This window comes from Carettochelys insculpta, chromosome 15 (assembly GCF_033958435.1).
Source record: "Carettochelys insculpta isolate YL-2023 chromosome 15, ASM3395843v1, whole genome shotgun sequence".
In the NCBI taxonomy this organism is placed as follows: Eukaryota; Metazoa; Chordata; order Testudines; family Carettochelyidae; genus Carettochelys; species Carettochelys insculpta.
The window spans coordinates 9,197,378-9,224,784 of record NC_134151.1 but is presented as its reverse complement, the minus strand read 5'-3'; the positions used below and the strand labels follow the sequence as shown (position 1 = coordinate 9,224,784).

General features: G+C 40.7%; 1 protein-coding gene across 1 annotated transcript in view; it reads left to right on the top strand.

The window, feature by feature from the left end:
* Positions 1 to 27,407, top strand: part of TENM2 (teneurin transmembrane protein 2) — a 1,128,689-nt gene that overhangs the window by 892,594 nt on the left and 208,688 nt on the right. The window contains exon 8 of the mRNA XM_075010154.1: positions 23,237 to 23,359. Within this exon, the coding sequence (XP_074866255.1) occupies positions 23,237 to 23,359 (123 nt within the window). The remainder of the gene's footprint in view (positions 1 to 23,236; positions 23,360 to 27,407) is intronic.

Genomic DNA, 27,407 nt, shown 5'->3' with positions numbered 1-27,407 from the left:
TCTCCCCCACTTGCATTTCTCATATGTGCTTCTGGATCACATTAGCTGAGAAATGGTCCTCACCCTGTTTTGCTTCATGAAGAGTGTCAGTTTAGCGTCACTTAGAAATAGCTCCAGAATGCCTGTGAAGAGCTATAAAATTTTGTAAAGGAATTAGAAGAAGAATAAGGTTCATATCCTGCTGTGCCAATAGACCAGTAAGCTGGACTGCAAAGGGTTTGGTCATGTTTTTACCTCCATGAAGGGTAAGACACCACTGTACTGGTTTACCATCAGACAACTTATTCTGCTGCTCTATGGGAAAGAAACTTTTTAAGTGGAAATTTAAATTATGCAGCAATTCATAAAGATTTCCTGTGGGAAGGCTGACTAAAGAGTGTAGGGTTTGGCCCTACATTTCATCAATCCAGCAGCTTGTCTAAACTTGCAGTTAACACTAATTAAGCCATGGTAGTTAGCGCACGCAGGGTATGTCTACACTTACTGGGTCAAAGGGTCAATCTCCCAGAGTTTGATTTCACATGTCTGATAAAGACGTGCAAAGTCAATCTCTCTGAGGTCTGTAGTTAACCCCCTGTACTCCTGCTTTCACAAGGAATATGGGAGGTCAACGGGAGAAACACTCCCATCTGCCTCCCTCAGTGAGGACAGACCTTACAGTCGACTGCAGATGCATCGATTCTAGCTGCACAATTGCCGTAGCTGGAATTGTGTATCTGCAGGTGACTGTAAGGTACAATGTAGACCAAGCCTCTATGTTTCTGTAATGCCACAAACCTTCTGGTTTAAACAATGCACCCATGGTGCCACTGTGACTGAAACTGGTTTTAATTCCAAGTTCAGACAAGGCCCTAAGGCATTCAGAGAGGGCCACTATCCTCAGAATTTGTGAAGCAATGGCATCTCCTTTAGTCTGGGGACAGTCATACTTCTTTTGCATTGTTTTGCAAAAAAATCTTGCATTATGGGTATCATCATATTAGCAATTATGCCATGAATTCCTATTTTAACAATCATTCCTTTTTCTTTTTCCTCTTCATATCTGTTGCACTCTGTTTGGTTTTGATTGGCAGCCATAGGGAGTATAATGGGAGCTCTGAGTGTTATGAGTGTACCCCAGACATAATACTGGAGGCCAAATTTTGCCCTATGATTTGCACAGGGGACTCTTGCTGAAGTCAATAGAAACCCCACATGTCCTTCTCAGGGCAGAAGTGTATACTGTGTGGTTAAATTGTCCAGGCTGAGCTCCAAGTTGTTATGTTTTAACCTCAACATTTATGTCCTGTTTATCATCATGGTGGATTTATCTGAGAACTGGCAAGAGGATATGGCATTCAGTTTGTCACAACTGAGAGACATGTTCATGATCGGAGTAGAGCACAGACAGATGCAGAATGTACATATGAATGGTCTGATTCTTATAGCCCCACCTTGCCTGAGTATGCCCTTCGATGCTACTGAGACTGCGCTTGTGACTAAGAACTGTGTGTGCAAGTGAGGGTTTGCAGGATCAGTACCAGCAATATGAGATTTGTAAAGCCCTGACGATTGTTAAGATACACAGGGAAAGGCAAGGTTTATTATTGTTGTTCTTCTTTTGTTATTACACTATTTTAAATCTTACTTGGGTCCTTGTCATTTGGTGAGTTATACCTGCGGCTTTTCTGCAGGGCTATTTTTAAAAAGAGATAAATAAGGTCTTGACTGATAATTACATTACTCCATTATCACCCTGGAATAACTCCATTAAGATGAATGGATTTACACCAGTGTAACCCAAGAGTAATTCAAGACAGAATCAAGTCATTTCTCTATAAATTAAGTCTATGTGGTATTTTATCTGTCACAATACTGTACCTTATGAAAAATCAAAAGACCAATTAATTAGGTTGTTACAGTATAAGAAGAGGCAAATGTCTGTCTGCAATTGTTTTACATGTAGTAAGACTGATCTGAAACATTTATGTGTTCAGAATTGTCTCACAAGCACATTTTTTCCTGCTCTCTCTTTAAAAATTGATAACCTGGTGGGAAAAAAAGACTGCTGAGCTATAAAAATATTTTTCTTGTAATAGTATCATCTACTGTTAAGTTGTCATTAAACCTAGGATTTAAATGTTTCTGTGACTATGACTAAAGAATTTGCTCTCATGGGTTAGTGTATCTGGATGGCCTTTATGTGGTGGAAATATTACAAACTACTCTTTTTAAATTGGGGCATCCAGAATGATGCAAAATCAAGAACATGATTTTTTTTTGCTTACTTCGTGACTTGATGTGGAGCACTGCTTACAAAAGAAGGAAACAACTGAAAAGTGCCATCAATTCAAATGAAAGCTGACTAACCTTACGACTCCATTCTTGCCTATGGCTCAGATAGCTAGCTTGTGAACTCTCCTGGGCAGATTGGACCACCTGGAACCAGCAGCCCTTTATTGGCATTAGTTTTGGGAATAGTCTTCAGTCCGTTGATTTCCTGCACACGGAGGTTGTTTAATGTCATCGGAGTGACATTGCTTTGTTGTGCGTGCTGCATCTCACAAGCAGATGAACTGTTCTTCACAGGGGAAAAAATGGCTGCAGCATGCATGCTGTATGCTCTGTACCTGTAATTCCCTCACTTGCACAGCAAGCAGCATGTGTGCCACGTTCATGCTGTGTAAATAAATATTTCTGTAAGAGATGGTCTGCCAGACCCAGAAATGATGCTCCAGGCTCAGGTTTTCTTCTTCTACGTGGTAAAACTTTATTGGATTTTACTGAATGCAAATGCAAATATGGGGGGGCGGGAAAAGGAAATGGACAAAGGAAAAACTAACATAACTTTACTAGCTGCTTGAGGGGGAGAATCAGTAGCTATTCTTTAACTACACAGTACCCTATAGGAAAAATACTTCCCCAGATAGTTTTGTGAAGCAAAGCTTTACCTATGTAGGTACGTGTGTGCCTTATCCAGATGTGGTCTTTGGGTACTTACCCAGTTTTGGTGTACTTACACTCCATCGGTGTTCACCTGCACCCCTGTTCTCCTCATGCTCCAAACTGAAAGCATAATGGGCACAGAGAGTCAGCCAGCCACCCCTCCACTTTCTTTCTACCATGTGTGGCCTGAGAGGGAACCTATTCAATGTCAGCAGTGTTTGCTAGCTTCTATTCTGAACCTCAATTTTTCAGAAACCATTTGTATAGTTGGGTGAAATTTTAGTAGGTAGGGCCTTAGGGGTCTACCCCTAACTGAAAACTCCCTCCTTTGGTGTGTCCAGGGTGATTTGTATGTCCAAGATCCTGGAGTTCAAGAACTGTATATCCTGTCCTTAGAGATTCCATCTCAGCAGAAGAAACTAGCTTAGGAAGTTTACATCTCCTGGAAGTGCACGTTTACCTATCCTTCTCAAACCTAACCTGTCAAGGCTGTGACTATAGGCTTTGGAGATATTTAACACACCAAGGCTACAGCTACACTGTGGTTGCTATTTCAGAATACCTATAGTAACAGTCATTTGAAGGAGAATAAAAGTAACTTGTGTTCTTTAAGATGCATGGTCCACAGCTGTGTTCTTTTACCTGGACTACTACTTCTGTGTTAGAGCCTTAACCTGAGGGTCTTCATCTTAGAAAGGTACCACCACATATGCCTAGGTTTGGAGCATGAAGAGGAAAGGGTGTAGGCACAATACAATGACACAGTTAGCAGGTATCTTTCATCCTCACCCACATGGAGCACATTGGCATTCATGGTGGAATACAGATAAGGACCACACATCTCATAGAACTCCTGTTACTACTGTGAGGTAAGTACCCTTTCTGTATTGAGAACCAATCTATACAGAAGATGCTTTGGGGAATTAAGGCCTACTTTAGCAGTTTCATTGTTAGATATTACAGGTTCCCTGAAATCACAAGTTCCACTCCGTGAGTGGCTGCAGGGTAGATTCTTCTTCGCTAGCACTTTACTGTATGTATTGTCTTTGTGATGGTGCCATAAAAAAGGGAAGACTCCTTGGCCTCATCTACCCTAGGAAGTTAAGTTGGGATAACTGTGTCACTCAGAGATGTGAAACATCTGCATCCATGAGCAATGCAGTTAAAGTGACCTAAACCCCTGTGGTGTTAGTGCTTGGTCAACAGATTGATTTCTCTTGTGGACCTAGCTACCACCTCCTGGGGAGGTGGAGTACTTAGTTGATGGGAGAATCCCTTGTGTCAAAAAAGGTAATGTCTTCATAGAAGTACCGTAGCAGCAGTGCTGTAGTACTTTAAGTGCAGAAAAACTCTGCTTGCAAAATAAGAGATGATGTGATGTCTCATGACACACTTCCCCGTGCTCATTTTGTCTGCAGCTCTTCAACCCTGACACTGTGTTAGCTCCCTCTGTGCCTGGTTTGAATCTGTGTAAGCTGGAGGGAGAGATGGCAGGAGGGAACATTGGGGAAAAGAAGAAATTCATTCTCTCATTGAGTATATTAGTTCAAAGCAAGCTGGTCACTGCTTCAGTCAAGGTGGGCTTATTTCAAATCTGTGCACGAGGGCAGAAATTAGCTAGTTATTTTGGCATATCTTTCCACTACTGGGAGGCTGCGTATGTAACAGCAGGCAAGGAAATGGGATAACTGAGCTCTGAATTTAGCTCATTCACTCCCTGACGGGTAGGAGGTGAATAAACAGAAGTGGGTGGTCTGCATCCCACAACCACCCAGGCACAATTCTGGAGAGGGCTGTGCCTGACACAATTTGTTTCATCTGGCTGAGACACTGGGTTCTGGTTTGATGGCACGCCAGCTGCATGTCCCAGCAGCGTGTGTGCTTGTACCTGTCAATCCTTCATCTCCTGAATGGCTTTTGGGGGTGTGAAAGCTGTCAGATATGGACTTTAATCTCTTCTGCAGCTTGCTGGCATCACACTTAGATGGGATCATGAATGGGGAGTCATCTGACTGACTGACATGTTCCCTGACAGACAAATTGTGTGTGGATGCAGTGGATCTTGCTCGGGAGACCCAGTGCAACAACAGAGATCCCTTCAGTCTCATATTGGCAGTGCTTAAAACCTTTAAATTCACCTGGATCTTTTGTGAACGTTAAGAATCCAACATCCATTTTAGTAAAACAGGCATTCAGTATAACAGCCTTGATCCAAATTTGACCTCTCCTCATTTTTTTCTTACTTGGCTGTCACTCTCTCACTAAAAGCCACACTTCAGCTACATTGTATGCATATAGATTGTAAAGCATTTGGGGATCCTTTGAGTTTGGAGGTTCTGTAGGAATGTAAGGTAACATATGTATATAAATAAAGAAAGATCTTTATTTAAGTATTTTGCTATGGGAAGGTTTAGTAATCCTGCCGCCATTTTGAATGGGAAAGCTGTGCTTTGTTGATTTCATCATAGTTTCACAGTACTCCCAATAGGCTTACCTTGGGCTTCTGAAACTTTAGGTAAATCTTAGCTGCTTCTTAAATCATCCCTTTTAAGAATTTGTATTCATTATGTTCTTTGTTGTTTTTCCATCATTGACGTATAGAAATGCTAAGAGATTCTGTCATCTTTAACATGGAACAAGGTACAATTTACTTTCTTTTTTTTTAAGTAACAGACCCACATCTTCAGGGCTATTGTGTGTCTTGGATTAAAAGTCATACTTTTTTTTTTTTTTGTAAACCAGACTTTTTATGAGCATTGGTCTTACAATAAATGCTCCCATCCTATCACTTGTGTTTTAAAAACTATGAACTTAGAAAGCCTGCTGCAGACAGTGGCAAGAGTTTTACTGATCATAGGCCTTAGGCAAATTCATTTGAATTGCTTTGAAAATGCATATCCAAAATTCAATAAAATAAGACAGTCTGATGCTACAGCTGCAATGTATCCCCTCCAGCTGGGTAAGCTGAGATAATTTCAAGACCTTGGACTAGCAGAGCCTGGGTGTGATGTAGAGATTATACCGATAGCTGCCAGAGAAGAGGTTCTGGCAGCTCTGCTGCTGCACTGTTCTCTGCTTTTTGATTTGCGGAGTAACAGTGGCTTTTGTTCTAAATAGGGTCTCTTTCTGGCTTTCCTAGACAGAGATTTGTTGGTGCAACACTGGCAGCAAGCCAGTGGGAGGGGTTGCCTCAAGGGTAAATGAATAGGAGGTAGGAAGAAACAATAACATCACAGTGATTCCGTTGTTTTGAAAGTGACTGGCTATCCTGAATGCCTTGTTATGTATCCAAAGCAATCCATTCTCTAGGTGAGTTTAGCTAAACTGCATTCAGAAATTGTAACGTACCTGTGAGCAAATACCATTTTTTTTCCGTAAAGAAGACAAGTTTATGTGATCCCAAATGCACTTTGATTGGTTCTTTACTCAAGAAAGCTAATGTCAGTTGTTGTCACTTTTATGCATATCAATGCCTTTGTTCTTTAAGGCCACTTAAGTACACAATATGTGCATGAGTGTGTGTTTTAATTATTACCTCGCCCCTCCTGTGACACTACATGTAATGTAAACCATTCTCTACATAGGTGTTCAGCATTTGATGCAATACAAAATTATAAAGTGCAAAATAGTGTGGCTGCTGGATTCTGCACTGTTGAGATATGTGCTGTTGAACAGTGAAAACGTTCCCATTATGCACTGTATATCTGAAATTTCTGAGTACTGTACTGTAACTGTTTTTGCACCAGGACATTTCTTATCTCTGATGTAGGACTTCCAGCCTTGTGGAGTGTCGGAATCCTGGCACAATTAGCATTGCTCTTAAAGTTGAGGGAATCAGAGTGTACATGTAGGGGCACTATTTAAGCACCAAATCATTGACTGCTCATTTGGTCCCCAGCTACTGGAAGGGCTACCATGAAATTTAATTTAGAATTTTACATACACATTTTGAATTGGAAATCTCAATAATAATTTTCCCTGTGCTCAACCTTTTAACTGTGAAATTCAGCTGGGGAGTTTGGAAGCAGCAGGTAATGTCATAGCACTCTGAAGGGACTTTACCAGAATTCTGCTATAGTGTTTGCAAGTGTCATTTCCATATTTAACTAATTTCAGTTTTTAATTAGCTCTGTGTGAAAAATGATAGCTCACGCTGAGCTAAGCTGTCAGCATAGAATCTTGTTTCCTTTTTAGCCTCTCAGGACAATTACAGGAAAAAAAGAGGAGTGCTACAATAAATGGGCTTGAGTACGGCTCAGCCAGGCCTTCATGTTGTTCAGTGACAGAGAGTAAGTGACAAGGTTGGGTCCAGCTTGCCAAAATGAGGATGAGAGCAGCTCTGAAAGCATTGCAGATACAGGTTTGATTTATAAAAGATTCAAGGAAATTTTTCAACTTGACCTGGAATAGGAGCAGGCAACAAAATAAATTGTGTTGTCTTTCTCAACCTCTAAGATGCCATATAGTCAGTTACACTATTGGTAACGATACTTAATCATTCTAACCTAATTATTTATCACACCGAATAATAGTGAGTTAGACAGCATTCCACTTCAGAGAAAACACTAGGAAACAATTTTTTCACAGCATTTTCTATAGCCTAAGGTCAAACAATTCAGTGCCCTGAAGATGCCTGTTTGAGACTTATGTGGTTCTTACAAAAAAAACAAACTAATTTTGACTTAATTCCATGATGCAATGTAGGGAAGGAATTTTTAATCCTGCATATGAAGAAAAAATTTACCACCAGGGACTTACACACTAGTGTAAATTATATATTTTTCGAAATTATATAGAGATCTGGAGTTTTTGAAAACTGCAAAAATACTTGATGATTAGGTTTATATCTGATAGGTTTATAAAACAATTTTTTGGAACAGCGGGAGGACTTGAAATTCATTTCATGTTACAATAGCATTATTTGTTTTTAAAAAGAAGGCATCCATTAATTCCAAACCAATATTTAAATGGAAACTGAGCAATAAAACTCTGTGCTGCTGTTACCACAGATCTTTTGGAGATGTCCTGAAGGTTGTTATATATAGGGGTGAGTGAGTTTTGCATATTGTCAGTCCATCTACTTGCTCCATGAAAATATTGGTACAATGCATTTCACTTATAACTGATGTGATTATTAGAGATGGCCACTTACAGTAGACAGAAGCAGATTTCTTCTGTTAGACTATAAACAACAGGCATTTTTTCACGAAATAAAATAAATGGAAGAAACCTCAGGAGACACTTCCTGGGCGTTTGGAGGTGTTAGTAATATGAAGGGAGAAGCTAAAACCACTGAGGAAACTTGTCAGAATTGAAAATGAAATAGAGGAGCTTCCAATTATTTTCTTCCAAAACTATTGAGTGTGCTTTGTAAGCCTGTTTTTGATGTTAAGAAAACACCCAAAGGAGAATAAATCTACATTTTTTTCTAACAGACTACTCCCAATAACAATCATCTATTTGTGCTGTTTAAGAGCTTGAGAAAACAGCTACAATAGCAGAGTTATGTGTTGGGGAAACTAAAACACCTATTACTTTCAGCAATAAACTTGCTTCACAATATATCATGTGTCTTGACTGCTAAGTTAATTCTGAAAAATACTGAGAGACAAATGCCAGAAGAATTTTGACTGGTGTCTAATTTTAAAAATATCTATTATTTACTTCTCTTTTGATCATCACAGAGTGTACGTTTCACCTCTGGCCACTGAAATTTATGGACAAAATAGGGAGCACAGACCATCGCTATGTACTTTTAGTTACCATGGCATTTTCTGTGTGGCTGTCTCTCTATGGCTATGTATACAATAAAGTGATCACTTGACAAAAGTTGCTGTTGGAAGAGATCTTCTAACAAAACTTCCGCTAACAGACCACAGCCACACACAAAAGTGGATTGCTCTGTCGATCCGTTCTGTAAACAGAGAGCAGCCAGACTGCCCAGCCAACAGAATGGACAACCCAAAGCACAGCATTATTTGTAAAAAGAACACATCCATTAATTCCAAACCAATATTTAAATGGAAAATGAACAATAAAACTCTGTAAATTCCCTCTGTGTACTGTATCGTGGAATTAAGTCAAAATTAGTATTTTTGTAAGAACTACATACGTCTCACGCAGGCACCTTCAGGGCACTGAATTGTTTGACCTTAGGCTTAGAAAATGCTGTGGAAAAAAAATGTTTCCTAGCATTTTCTCTAATGTGTAATGCTGCCTGGTGACCTGGAAGCCCTGTCTGCCAATAGATGGCCCCCCTGAAGCAGCTGCACGGCTTTTTTGTCAACAGATTCTGTTGAGAAAGGCATTCTGCCTCATGGGGTGGAGGCAGAAGTCTGTCATAAGAACATAAGAACGGCCATACTGGGTCAGACCAAAGGTCCATCCAGCCCAGTATCCCGTCTGCCGACAGTGGCCAATGCCAGGTGACCCAGAGAAGGAGAACAGAAGACAATGATCAAGTGATTTATCTCCTGCCATCAATCTCCTGCCCTTGTACTGAAGGCTAGGGCACCATACTTTACCCCTGGCTAATAGCCATTTATGGATCTAACCTGCAAAAATTTATCGAGCTCTTTTTTAAACCCTAATAGAGTCCTGGCCTTCACAGCCTCCTCCAGCAAGGAGTTCCACAGGTTGACTGTGTGCAGTGTGAAGAAAAATTTCCTTTTATTAGTTTTGAACCTGTCGAAAAAAGTGCTGAGCTCTCTCAAAAGAATGCATTCTTAGCATGGATGCTCTGTGGGTTTTGTCGACAAAACCCTCTGGTGTATACGTAGCCTAAATGGATTTGCATGAATGTTCCATCTCTCTGCAGAAGAATTCCCAGTGACTTTAGCTTCCTCAGCCATAAATGTTTGTTTTCATGTTTTATTACATTGTTTGAAATAATTTATATACAGACCTTACGTATTATATGTAACTGAATTTACCATGAGAGGCAAAGGTTTTGTTGAGGGTGAATTCTCTAGTGTCATTTTATTCTACATATGAATGATGCAGTGATACGTGCATTAATTTCTCTACTGCTCAGTGTCTTAAATTGAACTTGACTTTTATCTCTAGTTTTTCATAGGTTGCATTGCAGTTGCCTAAGGGAATACAGCTCTCCCCATGAGCTGCTCTAATCTTTCAGGTCACCTGAGATGCTCAAGCTAACAGAACAGTCCTGGGGTGATACTATGATGCAACTGAAGTTAAGGTCAAAATTTTCACTGACTGCAGCTGGGACGTGAGTTTCATGCCAAGTATTTAAACATGTTGGGGACTGGCAGTAAGCATTCTGCATTGCTGACCCCAGAATATGAAACTGGGTTCTTGATGCACCCCTTTAGGGCCCTGTGTAATATTCATGTCTCTTCTTCAGCATCTTCTCTGGGAAACAGCAGGAGATTGCTTTGTTGAAGGGGAGTCCTGTATTTTTTGCTTCTTATAAAAGATATAACACTATAAAACTTTGTTTGAGGTTTTATATACGTCAGAAGAGAAAATTGAGTATCTTTTGGTAACATGGAAGAGAAAATTAAAAGAAACAATAATATATTCTGAATAAATTTAGACTCTTGTTTGTGCTTTTGAGGGTACGGTAAAATCCTCTGAGCTGTAAGCCATACAAGTCGGCTATCCACTCTAGATATTGGATGAAGAACACAGTTGGCAAAATTTTTGTAAGTTAGGTTTTGAAGTTAGGAGCCCATATTCTGGTTAAGGTGCCTCAGATGTATACTTGTGTGCCAGATTTTCAAGGATACAGTGAAGAGCTACAGTTCCCATTGATTTAAAAGGAACTGCAGTTTTTTCTTACCCTTTTTCTGCCTTGTATATTTAGGTTGCAAATTCCATGGAGCAGGGACTGTCTTTTTGTAGGTTTTGGAGCCAATAGGGATTCCTCTTACACAAATAAATTTGCTGCTCGCTGCTCTAGTGTAGTAGATGCGAAGACACAGATGCAGAGCATGTGCAAAAAAAGATCATGGAGTTTCCACTTTCTCATACCATAAAAACAAGTAAACAAACGTCAAACCTCGAAAACCTACAAAGAGTATGGCTGGTACAGGATTGAAAACTGAATTTCTTCTGGTAAGCCCATCACAGGAGATGGTAGATTGAAACTCAATTAACAAAAAATGTAAATGCACTTATTTACACATATATGAACAATTATGGCATTACTAATTTTAAAAAGTTAGTATAAAAAACCAACAGCTCTAAAGCAGTTACACAGCATTGACTGACTAGATTTATTTTCCAAGGCTGTTTTTCATTTAGGGCTTCACCTTTGTACTTGCTTAGATGTCACATATTTGGATCAATAGGACATCCACCAGTCTAACACATTCATAGGACCATGCTTTACAAGGATTAGTGTGGGTTAAATTCTGCACACATACTACTTAAAATCAGTACTTTTCCTCTTGCATGTCATAGAACATTATTTCGTCTGTGACATATAATTTATTGTGTATCCTACACAGTAACAAGAGAAAAATACATGTCCACTCTCAAAAATGAATAAGAATCTTGGGCAGCGGGATGTGGGAGGAGCAATTATCCTTTTGTCTTTGGAAGCATAGGATAGTTTTTAAATATACAACCTTAATTCATGGTTGGCACAAAACCTTCTAATATTATCTTGTGTAACTTATTACAGTTACATGAGTATTTTTAATATATTTTAAAACTTCATATGATTTTTCCAATTAAAAATGTTATAACAGACCATTCTATGCTATGCTTGGACAAGCTACTTAGCAAGCATAGTGTTTCTATGGCTCTTTCTGCTCTATGGACAATGGACTGGGTGGCTGTAACATGTAATCCAAATACATTTTTGAAGATTGTGTAGAAAGGGATAAAGGTGGAAGAGAAATATTTCATTTTCACTGTGTATAAAAATCAGAAATGGGGATTTGAGCTGCAAAATTTGGATTTGACCTTTGAATCCACAAAGCTTAGAGCAGTTAGAGTCTAGGGTTTGGGTTCAGTCCATTTATAGAATGGGTGTCACATTTGGGATTTGACTCTGGTACAGATGTAGGACGATAGGTGTTCAAATACAGGGTTTAAATTCAGGAAAGTTTCTATTAAAAATATTGAAATTATATGCACACTTCAGTTACATTCAATATGTAAGTAAAGTCTAATTCTCAGAGCTGGCAGTTTAGTGGTCTAAAAATCTGGTTTGAAATACTCATACTTTCTAGAATCACAATTTCAAGTCGTGGTAAGACCAATTCAGGTCTTCCTTCTCTTGATATGAAATGGAAATGAATTTAGTGCCATGCACTCTGTCTTGGGGGATCTTTTAAATGACACTTTAAAATTGAGATTCTCTCTTCTCTGGTTAAGCACAAACAATCTGATGTCATGTCTTCTAAGAGTAAGGTTTTCTAGCATCTTTCTTCAATGTGTCCCCCTGCCCTATTCTTGTTCCACCCAGAAGCAGTTGCATTTCAACTGACCAGTATGGAAAGTGCTTTGTATAGTAAATGAAATATTATTTACCATCACTCATTTCCAGTATTCAGATGAACACAAAATACAGCAATCTTGAGTTTTACCATTGCCAGAAGAGTGAGTTTATTTTATACAGTTTCAAGACTTGTTTAAATTTTCTGTAGTCTATACAATCTCGGGCCTGTCATGAAAATGGATGAATGGTGTGCTACATTCTGTTACTCTTGTATGGTTTTTGTCATGAGATTTCAGATCCTGAATGCAGCATGCAATGCTGTTATCCCTCTTGTGACAAAAATTGCATTTGGAAAGTGGCAAAAAATCAAAACATTTCTGTGAGGAGGACTGAAAAGGGAGCAGACAAAAAGTAGAAAATGGAAATTTGGCCTCGTTGCAGTTAGAATAGCAGGCAGAGAACTAATAATGATACAAGTTGTGCCAAAGCTGTCCCTAGGCTTATGCAGAGTACACAGCTGTGTAGGGCACCACTTTGCCCCACTGTGTTGTGCCACTGTGTGCCTAGCACAGCCAGAGAAAAATCCTCTGGCCTCCCTGCCTCCTGGCCCAATTCCCTAGCTCCTTAGCCCTTCCCTGCTACTTCCCTCTCAGTCCAGTGGCCCAGTCCTGCAGCCCCACATCCCCCACACTGTGTCTCTCAGCCCCATAGGCACAATCACTCAACCCTCCCCACCAGCACAAATACACAGAGGCTCTGCCTCTCACCCCCATGGCACAATCCCCCTGCCTCTCTGTCTCCCTGCTCCACCTCCATTGCCCAGCAGTTGAATCCCCCAGTCTCCTACCCTCTGCTCTGACTGCCACCCACCACCAGCTCCAGTGACCCCAATGCCCTGGCACCTACTCCTCCCAGCCCACAGCTCTGGCAGGAGGCACTGCTTCCCCACCAGCTTCTCTGCCTGGCTCTTGCCCCCAAACTTCTGAGCACAGCTCCCTGCCCCCAAATGCACAGTTGCTGCTCTGCTCCCCTGTGGAGCAATGCAGGGTGCAGGTGCTTGGGCTGCGTAGGGTACCCGAAGACATAACAATGGGCCTGGGTTGTGACTACTGTTCCAAGCTATCTTTAACTTTGCTTTCTTGGGGGGTTCCTGGGAATTTGACGCCAGGTCTTCAGATCATTTTTTTTTTCCATAATGTAATTCAAGGGTGTGTAAACATTTCAAGTTTTTTTGAAGTAAAAAGACTGAAGTCGGACATAGAGGGGTAAATTTTCTAAGCGCTGCATGAGAGAGAGGCTCACAAATCCCATTACTGCTAATGGGATTTCCGGCCGTATCTTTCATGCACCTCTTTGAAAATTCATTCCATTCCATTTGCTGCCATTCAGGAGGAGAGAAACCACAGAGTCAGTTTGAAAAATGTGTTTTGTTTTTATATTTTGTTTTGTTTTCCTCTCTTTTACGCATCAGCACAAAAATCAAAGGCCTTATTGCCTCACTTCCATCTTCGTTTTTCCACAGTAATAAATGTATCCGAAAGGAGGTAATTAATCATTCTCAACAGAAATCCCATTTTTCTTTGTCATTGGTTATAATATTGCACACTTTAACAGCACCTTTTTATTAGCTATGTAATAACAGTATACTAGGCCTTCTGCCAAGAAGTTATAAAGTAAGATCCCTGTCCCAAAGAATTAAGAATCTAAATGTGAGTTAACCTATAAGGAGTCAGAAAGTGCCAGGGAAATACTGCCTTCCATGCAGTGGAACCAACCTTCCCTAGCCTGGTGTCTCAGGAAAGCACAAGCCCTCCTGTATCTCTGGCACATGGAAGGAGCATGCCTGGCATTCAATCTCTAAGGAGTGTGCACTGTGCTCTCCTCTTTGAAAACAATAAGCTATGCTGCAGAGAAGATTGCAGAAGGAGGGACGAGGCTCTGGACTCACCTTTCTCATGCCCCTGCCTTGTGTCCTAGGGGTTGAAGAAATGAAACACAGTGGTAACTGGATTTGTGAGCCAACCCCTGTATTGGGAGGACAGTGGGTGACTTCTTGCACCCCCTTTGTCCTCCTTGCACCAGGAATATCGCCCAAATGTAACTTAGCCATAAATACCTGTCAGATTCCACATTTCACAAAACATTTCTCGCTGATTCATATGTGGTAAGTTATGTGTGTGTGTGTGTGTGTGTGTGTGTGTGTGTGTGTGTAAATATAATAGATTTTTTTAAAAACCTGTGTAACTTGTAAGGTATCGAGCTGTAGTACCATGGTGATGAATATGGAATAAAACCATATGTAAGTAAGTATTACTCTGAACCTCATTCCACTAATAGAGATATTGTATTCAGTGATGTTCTCTATCTTTACACCACTGAAAATAGGAATAGGCTGTAGGAGGTTAAAAGACATAGCCAATGATGAAAAAAGTGCAGAAAAAATGCATGTGCTGATAAAGCTTTAAAGAACAATTCCAAATGTATGTTTAATTTAAATGTGTTAAGGCATTTCGTACATGTTAAATAACCTATCAGAGGCATATTATTGAGGTTTAGCAGTGTGAAAAAGAGAATAATCTATTAGTTGTTAAAGCAAGCATAGTTAATAAGCAGTTATTTTATTTACATATTACAATAGTCATATTAAATCTAGATTAAATGATAGATGTAGGAAGTTATATTTTAAACTACCCTGTAGGGAGCAATCCTGCACTGACACATGAAGGACTAGGTGACATAATAGGTCTGTTCCAGCCTCTGACTTCCCTGATGCTCTGCAAGTGCTCATCACATATTTCACATGAGCAAGTTCTACAGAGTACGTATTCACGTAATCCTACAGCCTGATTGCACGCTTTCCCTAGGCAATTGGCATTGCACAAGTAAAAGAATATGCCTACTAAAACAATGTGTGATTGCTGTGTCTAGAAGGTATCCGTGAGGAAAATGTTAACTGTTGGTTGTGTCTCTGAAGTCTGCTATTGCCTTTTCTAATACATATTCACTTCTCCCATGACCAGACTTGACCCTATTCTTCTATTTGTCACCCAGTGTAAGTGTTCATACATTAGTGAGAATGAATTTCAGCACTGGATTGAGGAACTTGCAGTAACTGGGATCTGGTGTACAGCAATCCCAGCCTGTAAAAACATCCTGATGCTGAGATCCAAGGGCATCTTAGAACCCATTTGTTTTTGGAAAATGTTCTGTGGCATTTCTGCTCATGGGTGTGTGGGGAGCAGGGTCTGCTCAAGCAAGTCTCAAGGTGTAAGGACTGGTGAATGGGCAGGGGAGTGTGTTAATGCCTCATGACACAGCTATGGGTTAAGACTCTAGAGAAGGTGTCCAGACTGGTGGATGAACTGAAGAATGTGATGCTGCTGCAAGGCACTGAGACAGGATAATGAAGCAAGGGAAGCAAACTCTATAAACTAAAGTGCCCTGAGTTTGTGGCACTAGGCTAGATTCACTGGTGTCACCCCAAAACCCTAATGCTAGCTCTGAAGGCTTTATCTCTACTCATGTCGTGCATCACATCTAGCAGAATAGTTTATCCCTCTGTTTGCATGAGACAAATAAGTGCGAAAAGTAACGCCATCAAATATGCAGTGCCGCTCAACCTGTTCTTTCTTATTACTGTTATTTATCTGTAAACAGTGCTCATTAGTCTGTGATATATTGAAAGGACCCTGATGAAGCCTAATTCTCTGTTAGCAAGATATTTTTTATTGTGACGCTCTGTGAAGTGTAACGAGGAATCTTAGCCTTGGAATCTGAAAGAAGAACAAAGTTGTTTTATCTGGCACCGTAGTGCAGAGGATATGCAGTATCCTGCCATTACAAGGGGCCAAAAAGGACACACCTACTCTTTATCCTCGAAGTGTGTGTGTGTGTAAATGGCAGAACGTTAATTTCTCCATTTGATTATTTTGGAGCAATCCCTTTCATTTAAGTGGATTACACTGGTGTAAGCCTGCATCTGTACTGCTGCAGAAGATTGACATCCTCAGGGTCAATCTTCTGGGGTTTTGTCTAGTGCATGCACAAAACTCCACTTTCCAGGTTCAAAGTTGACCCTAGAACTCCTCACGAGCGGTGAGGATTAAGGAAAGTTGATAGGAGATACGCTCCTATCAACCTTTTTTTGTATGCACAGCCATTGAAGTTGACCACTGATAAATTGATTTTAGTTGTGCAATTGGTGTAGCTAAAATTGCATATCAGCAGTCAGCTGCTATGTCTAGTGTAGATGTAGCCTAACTGAGGGAGGAGGATTTGGATCATTGATTCCACACTTCCTCAGGGAGATTCTCATTTACACTGGCACAGGGGAAAGAAGAGACCCTAGCATGAATCAGAATCACGAGCCCTGTTTTCAGCATCTGACTTTGAGACCGTTGCCTCCTCTGCCATTTAATAAGAGAAGTCAAATATTCTGCTCCACCCCTTGTTACATATTGACGATGCTGATCCTTGAAAAATCCTCTGCTCCTCACTGCACTCTCTGTAAACACAGGTGAGGGCTGACTGCCATGCTTACACAAGCCAAAGACAATGTCTCTCTCCATATAACTTCTAACGCTTATCGATTGGCTTTTGTCAGGTTTATCTGTTGCCAACCACTTCTGTGTGAGAAAATGTTTAGTCATGCGCCACAAAGCTGCTGAGCTTTGTGTCTGAAGGACACTGCATCTGCTCCCAGAGCTGCTACTGCTTTACTGAGCCAAACTCCTCTGTGAGTTATTCCTCAGTGTCTGTTAGCTGTGCACCACTGTTAGCAGTCTGGTTCATGCTCTTTTTTGTTAGTTTTTTAATGAACTTTCATGTGGCCATTTATCTCATTTTAATTTTTTTGGGGTGGAATCCTCCTCTCCATCAGTTTGGATAGTTAGAAGGCAAGTGTCTTTGTAGCATTTGAGCACCTTATCACTCATTTCTCTTTAAATGAATGGAAGCCCTGGCTAGACTCGAGCGTTATATATTGTCAGGTACATGTTCAAGCTTTCTCCATACATTTCTTTCATTGCCCCTCTCTCAACCTTATGAAACTTCGCTGTTCCAGTGTTGGGCCTCTCTTAAGGAAAGATTGTCAATTGTGATGAATTGTTCATCCATTTGGTAATGCAGGCAAGTAATCTCTTGGGGCTAGGCCTACCACGCTCATTTCACTGGTGACTCGTGTCAAACTTAAACCTGTTTCTCCAGAGAGAAAAGGCTAAAACATTAATTCGTTGTGTCTTCTTGTCCTCCAGCTATTGGCCATTTATAAGCAATGTGAGTTCAAGACTAGTTTGTAACATATATAGGTTTATGTTGCTGGAATTAAATAGGAGTATCTATAGTTAAGTATCATGTTTCTAAGCTTAGTAGTTATTGTTATTTAACAGGAATTGCATTTATATTTAAATTCATTTTCAATAAATCATTGTGCCTGGATTCAGTTACATGTATTTTGTAGTTATCAGGAGGTTTATTTGTTAGGACAAAAATACAAAACTTCCTTCAGATCTCCTGCATATTGCCTCATCTCTTGCAAATACTCACATCAGGTAAAAATACAAAGTAGAGAAATTTCCCTTAGCGTACAGTGCCCAGTATTATATGGTTGATTTCGATGTCTTTTGCTTCCCTGGGGCAATGATGTGTGGGGGACTACCTGGCATTATGGTTTTTGCAACAGGGAAACTCGATAGGCCTTATTTTGAACACATGCTGGTGGCAGGAGTAATTTCACTAAAGTCAGTGTTAAATTGATATGAGGTCAGAAGTGATGATTACACTATTTCTGCTCTCTTACATGCGAATATGCCCCAGCAGACATAGGGGCTATGGTATTTATTCTGTAATTCTTTTGTTAATATAAATCTGATGGACCAGCTTCTGCTGTCAGTCACCCATGAGTGAATCTGGAATAGTGCCATGGAGCTTACTAGAGTTACCTAGATTTAATCTCACACAGAGCAAAATTTGGCCTAGAGTTTCTAAGACGTTACTGTGGCCTGGAGTTTAAGAGGGTACTCCGCCTTGCTTGACCACTGTTGGCAAGAGTAATGATTTGAGACATTTGCCTATGTAAAACTTATGAATGCCAGTGGATTTTTTGATGATGTGTTGGGGTGAGGTCACAGAAGACACCGGGGATGTTCCCCAATGTGCCGATCACGCTACTGGAATACTCACCTTCTTGCTCTTTGAGGCTCCCAAACACTCTTCTGCTGGGCCAGATCTGCTGATCTCCTCCAGCCAAAGCATGGAGTTGGGGTTACCACCCACCTGCCGAGCAATGCAGACATTTATGACATCATTCTAGGGCACAGCACCCAGGAAATCAACCCTCAGGTGGGATCAAAACCCCAAATAAATCCATCTCTCTCTGAGCAAAAGATTTGCACAGGGAGGGCTCATTAGATAAGCCCTTTTTATCAATGAAAGGGAGATCTGCACAGTGGTAGCTCTCCGCAGGTAATAACAATTTACACTGAGGTTGATTATAAACAAAAGAGTTTTTATTAAGCAAAGCAGTAGGATTTAAGTGGCTGTAAGAAAACAGGCCGATGATCAAAATGAGTTACCAAATCAAACAAAAGAGAAAATGCATCTTATCCTAAATAGCTGTTCCTATATCAGGTGAAATCTTCAGATCAGAAATGATCTTATCCTGATCTGGGTCTCCAGTAAAGGATGTCTGTCTTCCTCATAGAATCCTAAGGCTGGAAGGGACCTCAGGAAGTCATTTACTCCAGCCCCCCCTGCTTCAAGCAGGATCAATCCCAACTAAGTCATCCCAGCCAGGACTTTGTCAATCAGGGGCTTAAAAACCTTAGGGTGTTTCAGGCAATTTCCAAGGCAGGCTAAAGACGAAAGGTGGAAGAACCCCAGATCTCACTTTGTACCTTACCCCCATAGAGGGAATGTCCTTGTTTTCTTTGTATAAGAGTATATTCCAAGATGGTGTGTCACATGAGTGAAATCACCTGTCTTTGTCCTTTTTTATGCAGTCAGCCATTTCCTGCTCACTGGTTTGAATGTAGACAGCAAAAGTTTTTCACATGTGGATTGCTGCCCACAAAAGGCCCTTTGCTGGCTAAGTACTGCTGGCCCCTCACAAGCCATACTCTCACAATAGGGTAGCCGCACCTCCTGTTGAGGTTTTCACAGAGACAAACATTTGAAACACAAATATGTAGACAATACTTAAAACTTCAATTACCAAAATGATACATGCACCAAAATAGGATTTATAGATCCTGAAGGATACAATGTTAAAAGGATAGGTCACGAGGCACATTAGCATTTCTGAGTTATGCATATTTATGTTCATAACCCACTTTCCATAACACATGCGGGTGTGTCACAATTTTATTATTGAATGTCTCAGAGTATGTTGAAGCAGGTATTTGCAGTCAGGGCTGGTGCACTCCAGTCTGAGCCAGGAATGTATGACAAGAGCAACAAAGAGTCTTTACCCTGAACAGGCTTCCATTAGAAACCCTAGAACAATGAGGTGGGTGCCATCTAAAAGCAATTAATTCTAATCAGGTTGTCTGCAGGTGTTGAGGTTAGCACACGGAAAGTTACCTAGCAGAAATGAAGAAACAACATATTAGAACAGGCCTTTAAAAACACAGCCTCTGTAAGATTCAGGAGAACACAATGGTACATGCCCTCTTAGCTTTCTGGATCCCAGACTTGAGCAGCTACAGAGGGCTTGGTGCATAAACATGAGGAGATTCCATGACCAGGAAGAGAAGGATAAGCCAGAGAAGTGAAGTCCAGGATAGAGCATCCAGGATCCTGAATGAACACTGACCCAATCCCAACGGCTGCATGAGTGGGGTGAGAAAACTGAGACAGGAATTTGCATTAAGATTTTGTTTTGCCTTAGAATGGTATATTTCTTGTGATGTCTAAAAATAAGGTGCGGTTGGCTTAGAAATTCCTTTACAAAAGCTGTCTCACACTTTCTTTGTCAGTCACATGTCCCTGAAGGGGAAACTGTAATAGAGAGAGTGTGCTTAAGCAACAGGGGTGAGATGGTAGGTCAGCAATGGTCCTAGGTGATCAAAGGGTCACACTCCCTGGAAGTTGAACTAGGTGGAGAGTCTGCCTGAGAAGTATGTCCAGGAGGCCAGAGACTGTGGTTGTAGCCTCTCCATGCTCAAAGGGGTCCAACACAACTGACTGGTGTGAGCATCCACCAGGGGGCACTCAACATGGACTGTGACTGAAAGTAAGTGTGTGTGGACAGTGAGGAAAATTAAGCCAAAGCATCACAGTTCTCTCAACTGTTGTTTTCAAAAGCCAAATGTAGACAGCAGGAGAAGTATAGGCACTCACTGGGCCAAATTTCACTGCTGGTGTAACTGTGCACAACTTCTGACTATATCTCACTATTTATAATTAAGAATGTATTCCTTTGCTGCAGGCATTCTTGTCTGATTAACAGCACAAAAGGTTAATCATATACATTTAACATTGCAGAGTCTTTTGAAGCTTGAAAGAATAGACAGCATCTTGCTGTCACTCCTCAGCTGCCTTTCAGAGCTGCAGTATACAATACCAGACTGCAGCCCTTCTCCCAGGCCCATAATACATACAAATTTACATTCTGTATTCTTAGCAGAAGATGAACATGTCTCCCCTGTTTACAAACAGTACTACTTCCCTTCATGGAGACTCCTCATGGATGTAAGTGCTAGACAGATGGAACATGGAGGAGATTGTCATCTTCCCCCTGTTGCCTCAATCGGGGCCTGTGGTAGACACGCAAATCCCAGCCCTGTTAGGAATGATTTCTAATTGCTCCGTCCTAATATGCATCTAAAATTAAAGCACAGAACAGCAGAATTTTTTAATGAAATCGTGGCACACTTGGAAGCAGATGGATCATGGTTTCTTTTAACACCACATTAATAAAATCTCTTTTAATTCCCTGTTTGAATTTACCTGGTAGTTATAAATTAGCAACTATAATTCTCTTGGAAGAATCAACCACTCATTATGTTTTCCTTATCTCTTTCTTGTAAAAAATAATGCTTCTTACTTGAAGCAATAGACTTCCATCTCTTCAAGTAAATGAACTGTATTTAAGGTAACAATTGCGAGAGAAAATTAGGTACAATTTTGAACAGAAGCAGCCGTCTGAGTACTCCTTCAGCCTAGATACAATGAGTCTGGAGATCCCCTGCCTAGGTTATTCCCAGTACAGACTCTCAAATTCATTGACATCTCACTCATTCTTCGGTGCGTGGACTGATCCATCCAGGCCAGTGAAAGTGTGTGGAGGCCTGAAACCTGAATGTCACTACTGGAGGCAAGGACCATCTGCACAAAGGTCCTGTGCTTCTTCATTACTGCCCAGCCATCTCCAGGTCCTCTGAAAGCAGCAGCACACCTTTCATAGCTCACAACAGGGGAGCTGATGTAAATTAATGATCATTTGGTCATTATTAGTTGTCCCCAGGCTGCCCCCTATGCTTGATTGAGAGATGGTGTCACCAAGAGCAGCTGCTCTCCCTCCTGCCACTGGCTTACTGCTGTGAAAACTCTGGAGACTAAACTTAGCAGAGTACTTTCAGAGGGATTTCCATGGGATCGAGGAGGACTAAAAACCATGATGAGGTGGCTGCAGGTCCCTTCCATACCCACCCAGATGGGGTGATTTTTTTATTCTTCTGTGTGAGGCCACACACTGAAAGATTTCATTTTTAATCTGAATTTGAAGCAGTCTTGGCTACACTGACACTCTGCATTCATAGATAATTGTCAGAGTGATTTCTGAAGCATTGTTTAATTACCTTTCGCATGATAATTTTTTAGCTTCAAATATCCATGCCCGTGTCAAACCTCTGGGCATGTAGTTATAGGGCTCTCAAAAGCTGAAGATATGCCTTGGTGGATAGTCTCTACCTTTTTGTGATTATTCTAATTCCAGTGCAGATGCTTATAATGTGGTGTGTTGTCACTCAGATCTGATGTGGCAGAATTGAGCTATTAAAAGGACCATAACTACTGTGTGGTGTGTGCCTCACAAAATAATGGTGATCCCCTCCTGCTATTGAGCCAGAGCTGATGGAAAGCATTCTCCTTGATGTCGTGTATGTTCTTGTGATTGGCATCAGTGATGATTGTGGACAGACAAATAAAAGCAGCTTTGTTGGCACTTCAAACACAGCAGGAAACAAAATGAGCCGCAAGGCTATTATATGATGAAAGTATGGGAATTTATTTATGCAAGGAGAAGATGTACATATAAATCTCTAGTGCAGCACCTAAATGATGTACCCTAAGTCCTTACCAGACAGAAGAGACCAATACTTAATAGAGGATTTAAAAAAAAAGCATTTTCAGCTTTGCAATCTGATAACAAACTTGAGAGCAAAATCAAAATAAAAGCTGTTGGTGTCAGTTTAAATGTATCAAAATAAACGCTAAATAAAACAAGAGGAAATACTGTTTTGGATCAGTTCTGCTTTAGTGTATTTTAGCTCTAATATAAGTTTATACTTCAGGAAGTGCCACACTTTGTATTAAAACATGTTATCCCTTTTTAACTTACTATTTTAAGAAATGTGTGTAATTTGAGTATTATTGAGAAAGAAAGAAAAGGAAAGCTGGCTGACCATGTCTAAAATTGCTCATTTGTGTTTTTGTTTATTTGAAGATGGATGATATATTGTCCCTTCATGTTTTGTTATTTACAGCACATGGTAAATGAACAAAGATAAACCAAGTCATTGTGAGTCTTCAGCTTTTTAGCACATTAATTTGACCCAGGAATAAGCTGTTTTTAAGGCATCTCCTTGAAGAGCTTTAATTGAAAATGGCTGCTTCTCCTCCCATTGACTTTTTAATTTATGTACTGTATAGTTATTTTTCAATACTTCATCTCTCTTGCAGCAATGCATCTGCTTGGACTAAACTGGCAGTTGCAGCCAGCAGATGGACACACCTTTAACAATGGAATAAGAACTGGATTGCCAGGGACTGATGATGTGGCAACAATGCCATCTGGAGGCAAAGGTGAGGTTACAGCTGGATCTTTTACACTCTACAAGCTTGGAAATGCAAGCCAAACTTGTCTCATGATGCTGTTTGTGATAAATGTATTTCACTAGGAGGTATGCAAAAATATTTATTTATGACCTCTACATTCTGCTGCTTTTTTTGTCCTAAGCTGCACTGGCTCTTTGCCTGGGCGTAGCCATTCCAATGTGTTCTCTACCTATAGGAATTGACAAAAACCTTTAGATCTGGGACTCCGAGTTATTAAATAGAGAGAATACCACCACACATCCAAGGAAAAAGAAGAGGCCAGACACCACATCAGGAGCAGAAATACATTGTATTTTCTGCAAGGGAAGTGAAAACAGCTTTGACCTCTTCTGGGAACACGTCTTACAGTCTTGTCCTTATTTAGGCAAAACTCTTATTAAAGTTACTGGGAATGCTGCCTAGATAAGGGCAGCAGAATTTGTTTGTCTAGTGAATAAGCTTCCCCTTAGTATTAGTCAAAGACAGTATAGAAGATTATTGAAGCAATCAGGTTTCATATTATTCGAGGAGAAAATAGAGACAATGGATGATGGCATCAGCATGGAATAACAGACCATAAGGAGAAATGCAGCATGAGAGCATGTAAGAGTAACCAGTTCAACAGATGACATTTCACATACTCGTTTGTAATAGCCTGTGCTCAGAAACTAAAAACACCCAGCTTTTTGCTGTGTGACTGAGTGCACGAATTCCTTCTGCTGTATTTTCATACCCTGCTTTTTCCTGATCGTTTATATTTGTGTTAACTGGCAATAATTAGCCCTTACTGCTCATTATTTCAAAGCATTTCACAGTTAGCCTTCAGAATGCCCTGTGGCACAAAAAAGGTCAAATGAGGAAACTGAGCAGGGGAATGACTTGTGCATAGCGACAGTATTAGTCAGAGGAAGTGTTTTGGATACAGAATAATACTGTGTAGCTCGTAAGACACACAATAGTTGTTAGTTGTGGTGTTGGAATTTATACTGCCGTGGATCATTATTGAGGCAAATGCCCAGTGTTTAAATAGAGTAACAGAGTCTGAAGTATGGAAAGCTGAAAGCACATACCAGGGAAACTGGCTGGTTGGGTCCAATTCTCGACTGTGCCATAGTCTCGTGATGAATCCTGGCATGTCTTTGTGCCTCAGTTTCCTGACAGATTAAACAGTGTTAATAATATCTCATGAGGATGTTGTGAACTTGAACTTATTAGAGGAAGCAAAGCACTATTATAATAATAGAATCATAGAATTCTAGGTCTGGAAGGGACCTTAGGAGGTCATCTAGTCCAGCCCTCTGTCTAAAGCAGGATCAACCCTAACTAAATCATCCAAGCCAGGACTTTGTCAAGCTGGGACATAAAAAACCTCTAGGGATGGAGATTCCACCACCTCTCTAGGTAACTCATTCCAGTGCTTCACCACTCTCCTAGTGAAATAGTTTTTCCTGATATCCAGCCTATACCTCTCCCTCTGTAACTTCAGACCATTGTTCCTTGTTCCATCCATCGCGACTGAGAACAGCCTCTCTCCATCCTCTTTAGAGCCCCCCGTAAGGAAATTGAAGGCTGCTATCAAATCACCCCCACTCTTCTCTTCTGCAAACTAAATAAGCCCAAGTACCTCAGCCACTCCTCGTAGGTCATGTGCTTCAGCCCCCTAATCATTTTCATTGACCTCCACTGAACTTGCTCCAGTGAATCCACATCCTTTATATATTGGGGGTCCCAGAAATGGATGCTATACTCTAGATGAGGCCTCACCAGTGCCAAACAGAGGGGAATAAATAACTTCTCCAGATCTGCTGGAAATGCTGTTAGTTCTTCAGAGGAAGGCTATGTCTACACTAGAGGGTTTTGTAAACAAAGCCTACAGAGCGTCCACACTAAAAATACATGCTGTCAACAAAACTCGGCACTTTTGTCAACACTCCTCTGCTTCTCCCCCATGAGGCAAAATGCCTTTCTTGAAAGAATCTGTTGACAAAAAAACTGTTTGGATGCTCTGCGGGGGGCCCTCTGTTAACAGAGGGCAGCCCTGTCTGCTGTGCTTCTGGTTGGTCATTCTGTTAAGAGAATGGCCGAGCAGAGTGGATCTGCTTTTGTGCTTGGCGGTGATCTGCCAACAGAAGTTTTTTTGGAAGATCTCTAACAGTAGCTTTTATTGACAGATCATTGTAGCGCAGACACAGCTGAAGGTTCACAGGCCTGACTTTCGGTTGTTGAGCTCCTTCATACCGTTACTCTGAAGTTGTAGTGCACAGTCTTTCTGAAAATCAAGCCTTACATACAGTGCAGAATTATGATGATTATATCACAGTTTAGTCCAGCATGTGCATGTGTGAAAGCCCATATGTTAGTTAAGAGGCACCTGAAGAGCTTGTTGCTTTTACATATTTTGAAGAAATTGACTAAAATGCTAATAAAATTCTTGAAAAACAACACTTTTAGGCAAGTACCCTTCCACTGTGAAATACAATGCATGGCTAGAAGTACCATATTTGAAATTTCAAAAAACAGACACTCCTGAGAGGGAGTGTATCAGTATCAGTCTCTACCAACTCACGTTGTGTTTTTGTGTTATATATAGTATATTAATACAACATGAGTCGGTAGATAGTGATACAGATACGCTCCCTCTCCAGGGTTTCCTCTTGTATGAAAGGTCAAATATGGTAACCCTGTGCATGGCAGAATGTCTGAATGTAATAAATGAAAGAAAACCAGGCCCTGATAGCCGAGAGGGTGTGACAGGTTTTCTCCCATCTCCCTCTATTTATATAATTGAAAGTTAATATTGCTGTGCCAGCAGTTTTTAGGGAAGCCTCTGGCAGCTTTTCACATAAGAGCCATTTCAGGTTTGCCCTCCCTGGTTGTGCAGAGTGACCTTTTATAATTGACGTGGCTCAGGATGAAGGCTGTCTTTTTAAAACGCTAGTCTTCCAAAGAAACCTTTAACCCTTAGTATGAAAACAATCACTTCTGGGCAAGCTGTATCATTACAGGGCATTTCATGGCCATGCCAACGTGTGGGAAGGAGCAAGGCAGAAAGAGGAGGAACAAGCAGGTATTTCTGACCTGAGGGTTAGATTCTGTTCTGAGTTTCACCAGTGTAAATCTAGAATAACAAATTACTTCACTAGTGTACACTGGCAAAACTGAGAGCAGAAACTAGCCTTGTGATAATAATATGATAACCCTTTGTTCACTGTAGCTCAAGGAAGGCTGGTGATGTCTGAGTATACAGATAAACCCAGTGAGTAACAAGTTACTCAGAGCTGGGTTAAGGTGGGTTACACCAGAACAGAAAGATCAGGCTATAGGTGAATGTGAGCGGGGCATGTACACTGTAACCTTAGGGTCCCACAGCTCAATCAAAAATGGGAATTTGAGGAGGAGGGCAAATGAAAAGCAGCAGTTCCGGTTCTCTCCATCATAGTGAGTTGAGCATTGGGATATCTGGTCATCTACCTCAGTTGCCCACCCACCATGTAGAAATAGTGTGTGCATTATAGCTCTTGTCCTTGTGCTGTATCATGCAATCAGCAGCAAATACTAGCCATGAATGCACCTTCTTAAATAACCATCAAACTGCACTCACTCCACAGTGAATGCCCTTTGTTCCCCCCTAGCTGGTATCCTGCTGTGAATGGCATGCATCTGTTTGCAGAAACTGAGGATCTGCTCTGTAATGTTTGTGTATACAGAAGCAGTCTGTGCATATTTCAAAGGAATAAAAAAACTGACAACAGACATGTATCATTTAACAGAGTAAAGAAAACTAGAATAATGAGGTGAAACTAATATAGGGAAAAATATTGGAAGAATATCAGGAAAAGCCTCCGTAAATTGAGGTCTGTTAACCCATGAATTGTCTATCAAGAAAACTGGTGGAAGCTTGAGACAATTAAAATGAAACTGGGCAAAAAATAATCACTACATGTTAGGGAATAACCCTGCTGTGGCAGGGCAATAGATTAAATGACCTAATCTAGCTTTTCCATTTCTGGATTCTCTGAGTCTACACTATGTTATG